A 14816-nucleotide genomic window follows, 5' to 3' on the forward strand; every position below is an offset into this window, starting at 1 on the left:
GGGATATATAGAAATCCTGAGTTCCTACTCCTATTGATGATCACTGCTGAAAAGTGCACATGTTGACATGGAGTCGGGCCAGAACTGGGCTTGACTTTGATGTTGTTCACCATCCAAAACCCTGCTCATACTCACTGTCTAGGCTCACACATAAAGAACGACCACTTGAAAAGAGGTGCTGACAGTGCTGCAGGTGCCTCACAAATTGCACATCATCATACGAGCCACTTCTTTTAGGAAGAAAAAGGAGTTGTGAATACAGGAAAAGGAAAGAAATTAAAGAAAATACTTTTATCTGTTTTTAATCTTTGCACAGATAAAAAGAGTAATTTTTCAATTTGGTGATGCTGGCACGGAGTCACAGCCACTGGCAGCAAGAAATTGGAAAATTGCCCTCAATATCTTGGCATATATGGCTATTACCATGGGCATTCTGGGATAGGTAGGTAGAGTTAGATTACCACAGGGACTAGTTGAGGTGAATGGTATAAATGCATTTAAGGGGAGGCGAGATAAGCATATGAGAGAGAAGGGAATAGAGGGTTATGCTGATAAAGTTAGATGAGGAAGGATAGGAGTAGCATAAACGCCGGCATGGACTGGTTGGGCCGAATGGCCTGTTTCTGTGTTGTATATTTTATGTAAAAATTAATTTCCAATTTTCCAATTTTTAAATGAGAGTACATTTCAGGCTGACTAGATATTTGTGAAAGGAAGTCTCTAATTTATTTTATCATTCTGACACATGTTTAAAATGGCCGGGGTAGAGCTCCAGTCATGTGCTCAAATAGTGTCTAAATCGGGAGGAGTGGATTTGAAACACAAACAAGGAAGCTCCTTTGTTGTAATTTGGGCCTAAATTATCTGCTGGGCTGAAATTCCTGCCCTGGACTTACTACAGGTTTAACAATAGCAGAGCATTGCCAGCTTGTCTTTAGATTGTTTGATTCTGCCAGTTTATGGCAATTAAACCTGGCAGTAATAAATACAATCAGCAATTACTACCAGCAGTAACCACACCACCAGCTGAGAGAAAATAGCAGTGAGCTACTTGAGACACAATGCGCTTTCTGCCGGCCCATCAGCACACATGTCTAGTGTACAGGTACAAAAAGTAATCAAAAAGGCTAATGAATCGCAAAGAGGCTGGAATACAAAGGGTAGAAAATGGTGCTTCAGTTGTACAGAGTCTGGAGTACTGTGTTAAGTTTTGGGCACTGAACCTCAGGAACGATATAGTGGACTTGGAGAAGTACAGAGCAGTTTCACCAGAATGATACCAAGGCTAAAAGGGTTAAATTATGAGGACAGATTAATTAAACTTGGCTTGTATTCCCTTGAGTTTAGAAGTTTGAATTAGAATCAAGGTGTTTAAAATGTTATAAAGGATCCAATAGGTTAAATGCAGAGAAACTATTTCCTCTGGTGGGGGAATCTAGAACAAGGAGACAGATTAGTGTTAAGCTGTTCAGGAGTGAAATCTGTAAGCACTTTTTCACACAAAGGATAGTGGAAATCTGGAACTCTCACCCCAATAGGAACATAAGAACAAAAGAAATAGGAACGGGAGTAGGCCCCTCAGCCCCTCGAGCCTGCTCCGCCATTCAATAAGATCATGGCTGATCTGATCATGGACTCAGCTCCACTTCCCCGCCCGCTCCCCATAACCTCTTATCCCCTTATCATTTAAGAAACTGTCTATTACTGTCTTAAATTTATTCAATGTCCCAGCTTCCACAGCTCTCTCAGGCAGCGAATTCCACAGATTTACAACCCTCTGAGAGAAGAGATTTCTCCTGATCTCAGTTTTAAATGGGCGGCCCCTTATTCTAAGATCATGCCCTCTAGTTCTAGTCTCCCCCATCAGTGGAAACATTATCTCTGCATCCACCTTGTCAAGCCCCCTCATAATCTTATACATTTCGATAAGATCACCTCTCATTCTTCTGAATTCCAATGCGAAGAGGCCCAATCTACTCAACCTTTCCTCATAAGTCAACCCCCTCATCTCCAGAATCAACCGAGTGAACCTTCTCTGAACTGCCTCCAAAACAAGTATATCCTTTTATAAATATGGAAACCAAAACTGCAAGCAGTATTCCAGGTGTGGCCTCACCAATACCCTGTAAAACTGTAGCAAGACTTCCCTGCTTTTATACTCTATCCCCTTTGCAATAAAGGCCAAGATTCCATTGGCCTTCCTGATCATTTGCTGTACCTGCATACTAACCTTTTGTGTTTCATGCACAAGTACCCAGGTCCCGCTGTACTGCAGCACTTTGTAATCTTTCTCCATTTAAATAATAACTTGCTCTTTGATTTTTTTTCTGCCAAAGTGCATGATTTCACACTTTCCATACTCCATCTGCCAAATTTTTGCCCGCTCACTTAGCCTGTCTATGTCTTTTTGCAGATTTTTTGTGTCCTCCTCACACATTGCTTTTCCTCCCATCTTTGTATCGTCAGCAAACTTGGCTACGTTACACTCAGTCCCTTCTTCCAAGTCGTTAATATAGATTGTAAATAGTTGGGGTCCCAGCACTGATCTCTGCGGCACCCCACTAGTTGCTGGTTGCCAACCAGAGAATGAACCATTTATCCCGACTCTCTGTTTTCTGTTCATTTGCCAATCCTCTATCCATGCTGATATATTACCCCCAACCCCATGAACTTTTATCTTATGCAATAACCTTTTATGTGGCACCTTGTCAAATGCCTTCTGGAAGTCCAAATACACCACCATCCACTGGTTCCCCTTTATCCACCCTGTTTGTTACATCCTCAAAGAATTCCAGCAAATTTGTCAAACATGACTTCCCCTTCATAAATCCATGTTGACTCTGCCTGACTGAATTTAGCTTTTCCAAATGTCCTGCTACTGCTAAAGGCAGTGGACGCTGAGTCAATTGAAATTTCAAGACTGAGATTGATTGATTTTTGTTCAGTAAGGATATTAAGGGATATGGAGCAAAGGTGGGTAAATGGGGTTGAGGTACAAATCAAACATGATCTAATTGAATGGTGGAACAGACTTGAGGGGCTGAATGGCCCACTGCTGTTCCTATGCCTGCAGTGCATATTTGAGAGGAGGAATTAAGCTCTAGCATGGATGCCAGATTCAAATAGCCCACTTGTAGAGCAGTGTGATTGTAAAACATACTGCTGTAGAATAGAGGGACATCTCCAACTTGAACTACACTGTTGGCCTTGCACAACAGCTGTTTATATAACATGCACAAGAGAGTGAATGTCCACGTTATATATTGGAAAAAAAGACTGCCTTCACCTCTTTCTGTCACCTGGTGATGGCCACAGGAAATCCAAACCAGAATCACAAAACTTAGCAACAAAAATAAACAGAAAGAAGCTAAATGAAAGACAAAATATACAGCTGGTCTGTTCAGTGCTAATCAGTTGAGGGGTTCACAAGGCTTTATAAACACCCAAGATTTGATTTAGGTGTGAAGGCTAGGATAACCCCATCAACTGGGTTACAGACATATTAGCTATTCAACACCAGCTATCGTTTTGCATAGGGATTGTCCCAATCTCGCACTGCAACCACAGGAGATCGGGAGAAACCCCAGAGAAATGACATAAACAGCCTTTTTCATCCGTTTCTCCAAGAGTTTCACTGATCTCCCACTGGTCACGGCAGGGGATCGGGAGAACCCCTGTGGAAATCTGAGGTTAATATGTTTAACAGCATACCTTCAAAAGCATTAAGATTAAATTACAGATAACAACTGTTAAGGTAATGAGCTTTTCAAGTAGGTGGGCAATGGGTAGCAAACCAGAGCTGCCTGTCACCTCAATCTATCTGCCACTAAGGGACTGATTAACCAGACTTGGAAAAGGATCCTAATCTGAACAGGCTCGACAAAGGGGAAACATAGCTAAACTGTCCAGTTGTCCAGGACTACAACACCTCCTTTCAGCTATTTGGAAAGCAGCGCTTACACCAGACAAGTCAGGAGAGGTCTGTAGCATGGAACAGAGCCCCCTCTCGGCTCTTAGAAGGAGGACAGATTGAAATGACAGGCTTCATGTCTGGGAGATAAAGCAAGAATAATTAAATTGGGAGCAATAAGTTACGTGCAAGCCAAAAACATTAGTTTTGTGTTTGATGGCGTACATTTTTTCACTTTCTCCTCAGCCGATAGTCTCTGAGTGATTCATCACTGACAGCTAAGGTGTGACCCATTGCCACTGCCTCTCTAAGCCAGCTAACTAAGAGGTTCCAACCAGCAGCCAAGGAGACTCATCTTCCAATTTTCCTTCCTCCTGAGTGGAAAGGTGCTTGGCCTCTGCTTGACATTTCCCAATATTGGGATATTCATCAACCCACTGACACCAAGGTTCAGACATCTGGTGCAGCACCATGGCACCAAAGTACTCCAACAAGTTGAGTCAGAAATCATTTCAAGGAAAATATCATTGACGAGGAGAGTCAGGAAAAGTGTCACTGTAAATATAAAAAGAAAAAGACACAAAAAAGGCTAGCTAAGATTTATTGATATTGTGCCATACCATTCATACTGGCATCGCCAGCAAAGTTCAAAGCGTAGACGTGTCTGTGAAATGCTTGTCCAACATGTTGGAACTCTATGCCTTCCAGGCAAATTATTGTCTGCTCTAATTGAAAGGCTCGTACAATGATTGTAGCTCCCAGCTCCAAAGCACCCAAAACATGCTGACTCCTTCCGTACAGACACCCATTATCAACTGAAACAAAGAAATTTTTTAATATCAATTTTAATAGCTGCATTATCTTGAAAGCACAGAGTTGATCACTGTAATCAAGAAATTGAAGCAAGAGAAATAAAGTAATCAGAAGTCCCAATGCTGATTGTTACCCCTGGACCTTCTGCTCGAAGTGTGGATCTGTAGATGGCAGATACAAAGAGGATCAGGCTTAGCTGTAATGCCCCCATAGTCGAATAGCCTCCTGACACTAACACGGCAATTTTAACTCTTTCCAGATAGCATGAGAGGAGCTGGGGGAGGAACCGTTAAAATGGAGCGCCTTCATTTCACGCTCCCTTCCACCGAGCTGAGTTTTAATGCCGTTGGTTTGGGCAGCAGATGAGATGCCTGGTGGACTCCGGTGTGAGCTTCATTAATAAATGCAAATCGGATCTTAACCCAGTCCTGAGCGACTCACACACCACGGCCACCCCGCCAGCTAAAGCCAGCAAGGCCACTGAGGGTAAAGTAAAAACATATTTCATTTGTGGGGCCCAGAGGAATAGGAATGCCGCTGCAAGACTCGCAGGAAAATAGGGCCCTCTGATGTCCCAAGCTCCCCCCCAACCCCCTCTCCTCTCCTCAGCCACGAGACCCTTGCAATACCCCCACTTCACCGGACTGCCCTCGCTGCCACCAACCTCCTCCTGGTACCTGCCGGAACCGGCCTAAGTGGCCATTCTTAATGTGTCCGCCTGGCAGTCAAAGTTTGATTTTAACGGCCAGCCTCTGGGCTGTCTGATCTTCGGCCCCTCCCGCCGACCAGCCACCGGTAACAGCAGAGCAACTAACCAGCGGCACCAAATGAGACCCGGCCATTAAAATCGGCCTGGTCTCTGACTCAACCTCCCACATAGGATTGCCGTCCTCTCCAGCTGGCTTCCCGCCGGGAGTTAAAATCAGCCCTTGACCGTCAGGCTCACACAGTAAGATGGCGCCTGGCACCGTGGGACAGTACCCCAGGAAGGAGTTAATGTTTTCAGGAGAGGAGCAGAGGACAATGGCAGAAAAAAACTAAGGATATAAAATAAATCAAGAGCACAACAAGTTAACAATTGCAGCGCAAGCACACACCCTTCCCCCTGCTCCCGGGCACTGCAAACCCCCTCGGACCAGTAATAACGATCGATTAGGAGGATTAAAAATAGTACACTGAAGCCCTTTTAACCCTCAATTAACTCGTCAAAGCATTGGTGGTGACAACCCTGGCTGCAGTTTCTATTTATATAACAAGGTAAGGATTAAGGTCAGCTATTTGAAAGCAAAAATGTTGATTGAAGCTGGATATTATCTTTTTCTTCTTTTGTGGCTATAATAATCCAGGACACCTGACAGCACTAAAAGGTATGAAAGCAGCAATATAAGGCATCTGAGTTCTGATTAGAATCAGACCCAATTTCACTATGTATTGTGTACTGTGTCATCTGGGAACAACACAACTTGCAAACTGCTGGCAAGTAACGTAAATGCTGTACTGACATCTAGTGGTGGATATTAGGGGCTGCATAACACTGATCTGCCCTGGAACCTGTTAAGTCAGATAAAAGTCTTCTCGCCACATAGTTGCAATGCAGAACTCTCAGTACCACACTCCACCCTACCAAAACCTACCAATGGAGTAGTGGCAATGTCTAGTCCACAAGGTTCAACAAATCAAAGCCAGCAGCCATACTTGCATAACTTGTTTAAATATGAACAGGGCCTGCAGGACGCCAAGGCACAGGGGGCTGTAAGCCTTCATTAGATCCAGAGATTTGTTAGGCTGGAGATCGGACTTCCTACTATACGTATTTTCCTACTTATCTGCCAGATTTTCAACTCAAAATTTGTGCCAGTCTGGAATCCCCTTTTTCTCTACCAAATAATGATTGAAAAACACTGTACAAGATTAAGCAGACCACAGCACCGAACACAAAAAGCACAGCTACACAATAATTAAACATGCAGTTTAGAAAATTGACAGTGATGATTAAAATATTTGGCTCAGTTGCTTAAGTTGGTAAGCAACTAAACCATACAGAGCAGAAAGGTTTCACGTCCAATCCCCGTCCTGTACTGAATTAGCCGATAGCCAGGACAATGAATGGTGCATTCCTATTTGCCTCACTGTCCTGGTTTAGGCTGTGGAAAAATTGACCAGCATTCCCATTTCTGATCGCTAATCGGCAACCCATGCTGGAAGTGTAATGCTGTGGACTTAGGACAAGGACAGAAACTTGCTGGGCTTGATACACCCATGGTAAAATCACACTCACTGTCGGGGCTCCGACATGAAAACAATCACTTGGCGAACTACCAAAGGGCGACTGGTGCCCATGGAACAGGACCCGGCAACGAGTCAATACCTTCAGAAAAGCAACTGGGAAAAGGTTTTTTTAAATGAGCAAATAAAGCAGAAAGCAAGATGCCCTTTGAAGGGGTATTTATCTGGTGTCTAAGATCCAAATTTAACCATCTCCTTGAAAGGTAGTTATACAGTTTATAATAATGTAGTAAGTTTCTAACATTAGAAAGCAGCCTAGGGCCCTATCAGCTCTTTATATAATAGTTACGGAGTTTGATGCTGAAGTGCCACGACTCCTCCCCGATAAATGCAGAAACATTACCACTCGCTCTCTATGTGCCAGAAACTCCATCTGGGTCACAGATTTCGCCTCTTCCATTAAAAAGAGTGCAACTTTGTAAATGTTGGCACAGACTTTGCAATAAACCCAGTTTTCCTTTAGCCAATACTCAACTGTATTTTTCTGATTATAAGTGAGATGGATGTCGCTTAGCACTGTCACTTTAAGTGTAATATGGACACCAGCAGCAATATGCCACGGGAATGGGAATGTATTCATTGGGCAACATCTGTTCAGGGAGGCGGACTCTTGATGTCTTTGTGTCGCCAAAGAAAACGCAATCTAAGGAGGTTTGGTGCCACTATCTTTAGGACTACCTCCAGTATTCCATGGAAATAAAGGTCTAGGACTCCGTAAAATTTATTGGTGTCCCACTGATGAGCTTTCAGCATTTAACAGGGGATGCCTTAAGCCTTAATATTGCAGCGCAATGAACATCTGACTATGGAAACCACATACTGGAGAATCTGAAGTATCAGATGGGGCACCTTTGACAGTGGATTACCAATATATTTATTACACATTATAGTATCAACATCAGTATTTATCTCAAAGTCAAACAACTGGATTCACAACTTCACTAATTTAGCCATCACACATGCTGATGGTTTTAAAAAGCCATGGATTCTGACCAATGGAACATAAGATCTGGCAATCACATGTTTCTTACAAACTCAGTGTCTATTTAAAGAAACAAATTCCATTTAAAATAGAAAGAATGCATTTCAAATTGATGGAAAATGCAGTGGGTTACAAAAATGTTAAATAATGGCTTATTGATGGGACAAATCTTATGTTCAGTCAGCCTTTGATAACAATGCATAATTTGATTCATTGAGATCAATTTCATAAATCACGACATTGTGATGTCTAATCACTGTCGACCGATTACTGAAAGACAGACAAGTGACATTCAGTGGCTACAAAAGTCCGTGAGTACAAAAGAGGAAATTTCTCCTCATCTATTATTTTGCTAGAATTATCCACTCAGAATTACAACCACTCAGTCAAGAGTAAGATAGATCTTAGACTCTCATTCAACATCGAAAAGCTTTTAAAAGAAATAATTATTATAGCCAGATTTGATCGAGGTCTGAAACAAGTAAAACTAAAATAATAAAATGAGGCGGGGGAATAGAAAGAAAAGATTATCCGGAAGAAAGAAAAGATAAGGCAAGTTAAAGTGAAATGTTTAAACTGTGTTTTGGTTGTCTATGATGGTTACTAAAGGAATACTGCTCCTAATGTTGAAATAGTTTTATTATTGTAATATTACTGTTTATTGCATGGTCACAGTGCATGAACTGAAACCGTACAAAATTAGGGCCAGGGAGACAGAGATTTCTCTGGATCTGTCAGCAGCCAAAGATAATGGCCCAGAAATTCCTGCTTCCTGGGTCCATACGGAGTGTGTACGGACCCGGGAAGGCATTGTAAAAGTCGGTTTTCAGCGCACAATGAGCATGTGCTGAAAACCAGCTTTTCCGATCTGCCAAGCTGGAGCTGGAGCTTGACAGATCCAACGCATCTCCACATCCAAGATATTCGCATGGGCAAGATTGTGGGATTTACCCATATCGTGCCCAGCAGATGTCCTGAAAACTCTTGCGCCTGAGAAAAGCATGTGCATAGCCTACTTTTGCAGGCAGAAGAGTTTTAAAATACACAAAAACATTATAAAATAACATTTCAAAAACAAATTTTATTGTGAAAAACCCTCCTCACTATGGAAAGTTTATTTTAAACCATAATTAAAAACACGTTTTAAAATATCAGAAAAATATATATTTTTTATAATACATAAATAACTTTAATTTAAATTAATAAAAATATGTGGTGTACTTTTTCTATTTTTTATTAGAGTTTTGTGTGGTTGGGGGGGTTTCTCATTCATAATAATGGAAACTCCAACATACGGAGTTCCCATTATTATGAATGAGAACATACTTTACCGGATTGGCTGCCCAGAGCCATGTGACTCCAGCTCCAGCCCTGCGCACGTCCAGACATGCATGTGCTCCAATATGCAGTCAGTGGAGGCCTCACGACTGGGAACAGGTAGGTGCGCATTTTTAACTTTTTCCCTCGATCACCTGCGGGAAGCAGCCGACAGGGATTTCTGGGCCAATAAATGCCAAAGAGATTGGTAAAATGTTAAAAATAGAACAAAATATTAATACCAGGAATGAGAGGTTTATAGGTATGAAGAAACAAAAAAGGCTGCATGTGTTCCAAACAATTGTCATGATTATTTGGTATATCCTGGATATTTTTTTATTCCAACCAATCTCATTAGGTCTCATTGAAATGAGTGGGCAGCTTGACATGTATTGAATGGCTAACTCCTTTGTTGAATTTGTGATCAGGTGATGACTGTCCTGTTACTATTAATTGATTGTTTGATGATTGTGTCCACTTTAATCACTGCCAAAGGAATGCGGTGCATGATTTTTTAAACTCGGCCTCTGCTTACTGCTGAGTCCTGCCTCTCCGCACAGCTGCAGGTGCCTCGATCTTTCTGCTGTGAGATTGCCTCTGATGACGATGTTTCTGCTGAGTAAAGCCACAGTGGCGTGGACTGCAACTCTCTCCCCATTCAACCATCGCTCATTGTAGCTGTGTGAAAATCTGGAGAAGGAAAGGTACACAATAAAAACAAATTCATTACTTCAATACATTATGAAAGAAAATCACGGACTCACTCCAATCAGCATCTGTTATGAAATGTCCTTATTAATTAATTAGTGAATAAGTGATATCTGGTGTGATTAAGTAGATGTACATGATTGCTTTGGAGTATAGTTAAAAAAACACTTTAAGTAGGAACAGTGTAAAAATCACACTCACGACATTAATGCTGACTAGCTGGGAGAGAAAAGAATTGCCTGTACACATAATTTATACACTGGACTTTATGGTAGGTGATGGAGTGTAGGAAGTGTGAGACCAATTTTCATCCTTAATTCTTTCAGCTCCCTGGCATAACACCAGCAATTAGAGCAATACTAATATTTATGGATTTGTCTGCATTGTATGTGGTTTTAGTTCTCAGAATTAAAAACACAAAGTCAAAACAGAACAGAATTCTAGAAGTTACATCACAGAAAGAAGTGGGCCTGCCTGTCGTGCCTGTGCCAGTGGTGGCTTCTCAACTACAGCTATCTTCTCCAATCTTGTGTATTTTCTCCTTTTCCAATATCCTTTTGTATTCTTCCTTATCCAGTATTTAAATAATGTCTTAATGACCACTTTTGATAACCCATTCCATGTTCTAATGACCCTTTGTGTAAATAATGTCTCCAACTTCCGACTTCATCCTTCCAATGACAATCCTCAGATGCACTTCCTTGTTAACAATTCACCAACCAGTGCAAACAAGTTTTCTCCATTTAACCTTCTCAAAACCTTTTGTAATTTTGAAAACCTTTCCTTTGTTCCAGTAAAAAACTATGGGCCCAAATTTGATCGCCCTACCGCCGGCTGCCGCTGATCGCCACTCTCCCCTCCGTGCGAGATTGCTGAGGCCCTCACGCCAGCGGTTTGGAAGGACCGCTGGGGGAGCATCCGCTGGCATACGGCGCCGAAAATGTCCTCCCGCCCACTCCCACCCGAGATTCATCCGAGCGGTCCTCCGCTCCTGCAGGAGAAAAGACCGCCGCGTAGAAGCAGGTCTTACCTGGACGGTAGGTATGAAGACCTGCAAGAAAAGGTTAGTGAGATGTTTTTCTTTAATTCTTTTGCAGCGATTTTGTTTGAAAGCGTCCTCCGAAGGTTATGTCATGTTTTGTTTTTCATTCGTTGAATTTTTTGGGGGGGGGGTTTCCCGCTCCCTGGGCCCGACTCCAGCCTCGGCATACTTTGTCGAGGATTGCATTTGCCGCTCAGAATTCAACCTACTGCCTGCTACTGCCCACAATCGGCGTGTAATGCCCATTTTTTCCGCCGGGTGTTTTTTTTCCCATTTTTTTCACCAAGCTTCAGCCCAAAGTACCGTCAGGATCTTAGCGGTCTTTTTTACGGTAAATGGGCAGAACTTGGCTTTGATCAAATTCGGACCCCATGCTTGTTCTAGTTTTTCTTCATAACTATAAACATAATTCCTGGGATCATTTCATTCATTCTTCACTGTACCCTTGCCATGACTCTGAGCTCTGTCCTTAAGTGGGGGGCCCTCGACTGGTTTGCCAAACTCCAACTGTGGCCTAACATATATCTTGTACAAATTCAACATCACATCTTTACTTTTATATTCACTACCTCTACGTGTAAAAGGCAGAATCTCTCTTTTATAGCTTTTTCTACCAGGAGTCTCACCTTGAAATATCTACATACCTCCATCCGAGATCACTCAAATTCGTCCCCTCTATTAAGAATCTTACCATTTGGAGAATACTACCTTTCACTGCCCTTTTTCACAAAATGTCCTACTTCACATTTCTCTGCATTTGCCCACCTACTGACATATTTACATTCTCCTGCAACCTTCTACATTCCTCTTCACAGGTTGCCACGCCTTTCATTTGATATCATCAGCAAAGTTCAATTCAATGCCTTTTGTGCCCATCTCCATGATACGTCATTATCTAAACTTCACACATAACTGTGGCGAAAGCATCCATGACACACCATACTTCATTTTGAAATTATGATTGCAATGTTAAGCCAAAGTTTTGAAATTCAAAGTCCTCTGTGCCACATAAGAACATCAGAATATCTGGATCCCATCCCTCCTACACACATGCACAAAAATACATCTCACTGTTCACTGAGTTCCCTATGAATGACGTGAGATTACAATTCCATTGTATTATGAGTCTTGCCAACTACCACAATGGAATCATTATCTCAGGCCCTGGGTACAAGAACATAACAGTTCTTACTGACTGGGGAGAACAGAGAAACTCCAGTTCTATCCCTGTCACCATTTTACAGTGAAGAACATCCATTGAGCACAAAAACCAGAGGACATTTAACAGGAAACGATAAATCAATATCACAGAGTCAGTTTTAAAAGACTTACCTTACAAATCACAGGATATTGAATCAAAATGGTTTCCAACTAATTATTTCATAAAATTAATTTCAATTATATTGTACTATTCTCTCAACATTCCTCACAAATTAAGTTTTGTATGTATAATAAAACTCTTGTATTGATTACTGTCCACAGATTATCTAAGCAAAAGTATGGGTTGAAATGGCAATGGGAGATTTTGTTCATAATGGACTTTAACTGTGGCATCTGCAGGGTTATAGCAGCTGGTTATGTGGGCCATATGATACCATCCATACTGACCCTACACAAGATATCCTGCACCTGGCATTCATCTGCCTCTGGTAAGAAAATATTCATTACCTAGGCTGAATTCAAATACAGGACGGTAAAGTGTGCTTGGGAAGAGAAAGCATATCCCATCTTTTGAAATACAAAATGAAACTGTTGCTATTTCAATAAAATAAATTAAGATCTAAACATACTGAAGCTATTTACTTTAATGGCATCCATTGATCTTGTAGCTATTGACGTACACCTTGAATTAACGAATCTGACATAAGGATGGAAAACTTCATGTCTGATGCCCTTGTTGCATCATTGCAAAAAATTAGAAAAAAGTTTTTTTTTTAAACTGCGTATCGCAGAGAGCCCAGAGCCCTGTGGAGCTGCTGGCAATTGTTGAAGGTTTAGTCTATTTGTATCAGCAATAATGTATTGTAATTCACCTAAAGGTAAACACCTTGCTGAAGATAAATTAAGAATATTGTACCTGAGTGGAGGGTGGAAGATGATTCCAGTATCATTCACAGTCTCCACAGTTACAACCTCCTCCATCTCGCCAGAGTCTCTAAACTCAGTGCCGCTGATTACGATTCTGTCTCCATGATGCCAGTCCACAGGCCTTGCCAGCTGCACACTGGTATCATTTACCTCTGCAGATGTTTTAAGGTATGTGACACTCACCTCAGGGATTAAACCTGGGACACAAGAAAACAAATCATATATTTAATAAATGTGGAACTGTGTGCATACATTGATCATGTCCTTTTTCCCTCCAACATTCTCCCTCACAGACATCAATTCATGCTGTTGTACATTTGCATTGGCTCCAACAGCCCTCCAATACATTCCTTGAGGTACCATTCTTCACATATGAACCTAGACATTGAGTGCGAACAGGCTATACTACCTTGAGGATGTCACAGCCAAGCCTGATCATGTCTTCCCCCAAACTCCACACATACCCTTTCCAGCGGTCACTGGTTAGTTGGCAGCAGCAGGATCCTGACTGCTTCCGCCACTGATTCCCAGCTCAATGGCACTGAGGCTAATCTCAATACTACCTCCCTGACTGAGATGGTTGAATAGCCTTACTGTTGTAATACAGTGTCAGTATTTAAACCAGTGCCATAGTGCATGAGCTTAAAATATACTAAACCCATTGGCTCAGACTGACTAGAGCTTTATTGAACCCGCTGGAAGTGTAAGAATGTTTTTTCAATAACAATATTCCCTGGTTCGCAGTTGTGCCTTTGCTATTATATATATTTATACAAAATGTATTGCACTGCCGGGTGTGTTTCATAAGAATCTGAGTGGTCTCACAAGTGAAATAAGCCCAGTAATTTACTGTTATCACTATGATATTCTAGTTATTATACACTGTTGCTAGTTAAGCCTTTGATCTTTTATTTGTTAGATTTTATGGTTCAATTTTGCTGTTGTGACATTAAAGGTTGTAGTTCCCATGGTAACAGGACTTCAGGGTCTCTCTTAAGACCATAAGAAAGTCTACAATGAGAAAGGCCATTGAGCCAATCAAGCTTTCTCGACCAAGAATCGGTGTCTCAGGCACCTCCCCCCAGCAGCACCATCCTTCGATTCCCGACTTTAAGGATCATTACATTCCTTCTCCCATCTCCTCAGGACAAAACAAGAATCAGCCACTGCCCTGACAGAGATTGCTGTTTCCTGTTCTTATGACATCAAAGTGCAGTGATGGACAGCTTTCTGAATGGAGTGTGTTGTGTGAAACATTTATTAGTTGCCCAGCTAAATGCAGAGGTTGCAGTTTGGCTAGAGATGTGAGTATTTTCATATGAATTTTATTTGTATCTCCTACTAGAAAAACAATGAATGTATTTTAACATGGCATCTGGATATCAAGGATAAGGGGTATGGAGAGAAAGCAGGAAAGGGGTACTGAGGTTGAATGATCAGCCATGATCATATTGAATGGCGGTGCAGGCTCGAAGGGCTGAATGGCCTACTCCTGCACCTAATTTCTATGTTTCTATGTTAATATAAGTTCTGAGGAAAGGTGAAGAATTTTGACTCATTGTTAACAAAGAACAAATGGGAGAAAATGGAGATATACATATTTTTTCGCCGTCCTCTCTTTTTCTCTCTCTCTGCATCTCTTTTGTTCTCTGTCTCCCCATCCCTCTCAC

At 41.7% G+C, this 14816-nt stretch overlaps 1 protein-coding gene across 1 annotated transcript in view; it reads right to left on the reverse strand.

Moving 5' to 3' along the window:
* The window catches only part of LOC139266646 (fibrocystin-like), a 630313-nt gene that overhangs the window by 337388 nt on the left and 278109 nt on the right, over nt 1-14816 (reverse strand). The window contains 5 exon segments of the mRNA XM_070884234.1: nt 4531-4725; nt 4857-4954; nt 8943-9003; nt 9844-9998; nt 13136-13343. Of these exon segments, the coding sequence (XP_070740335.1) occupies nt 4531-4725; nt 4857-4954; nt 8943-9003; nt 9844-9998; nt 13136-13343 (717 nt within the window).

This window comes from Pristiophorus japonicus, chromosome 7, assembly GCF_044704955.1.
Source record: "Pristiophorus japonicus isolate sPriJap1 chromosome 7, sPriJap1.hap1, whole genome shotgun sequence".
Taxonomy (NCBI): Eukaryota; Metazoa; Chordata; class Chondrichthyes; family Pristiophoridae; genus Pristiophorus; species Pristiophorus japonicus.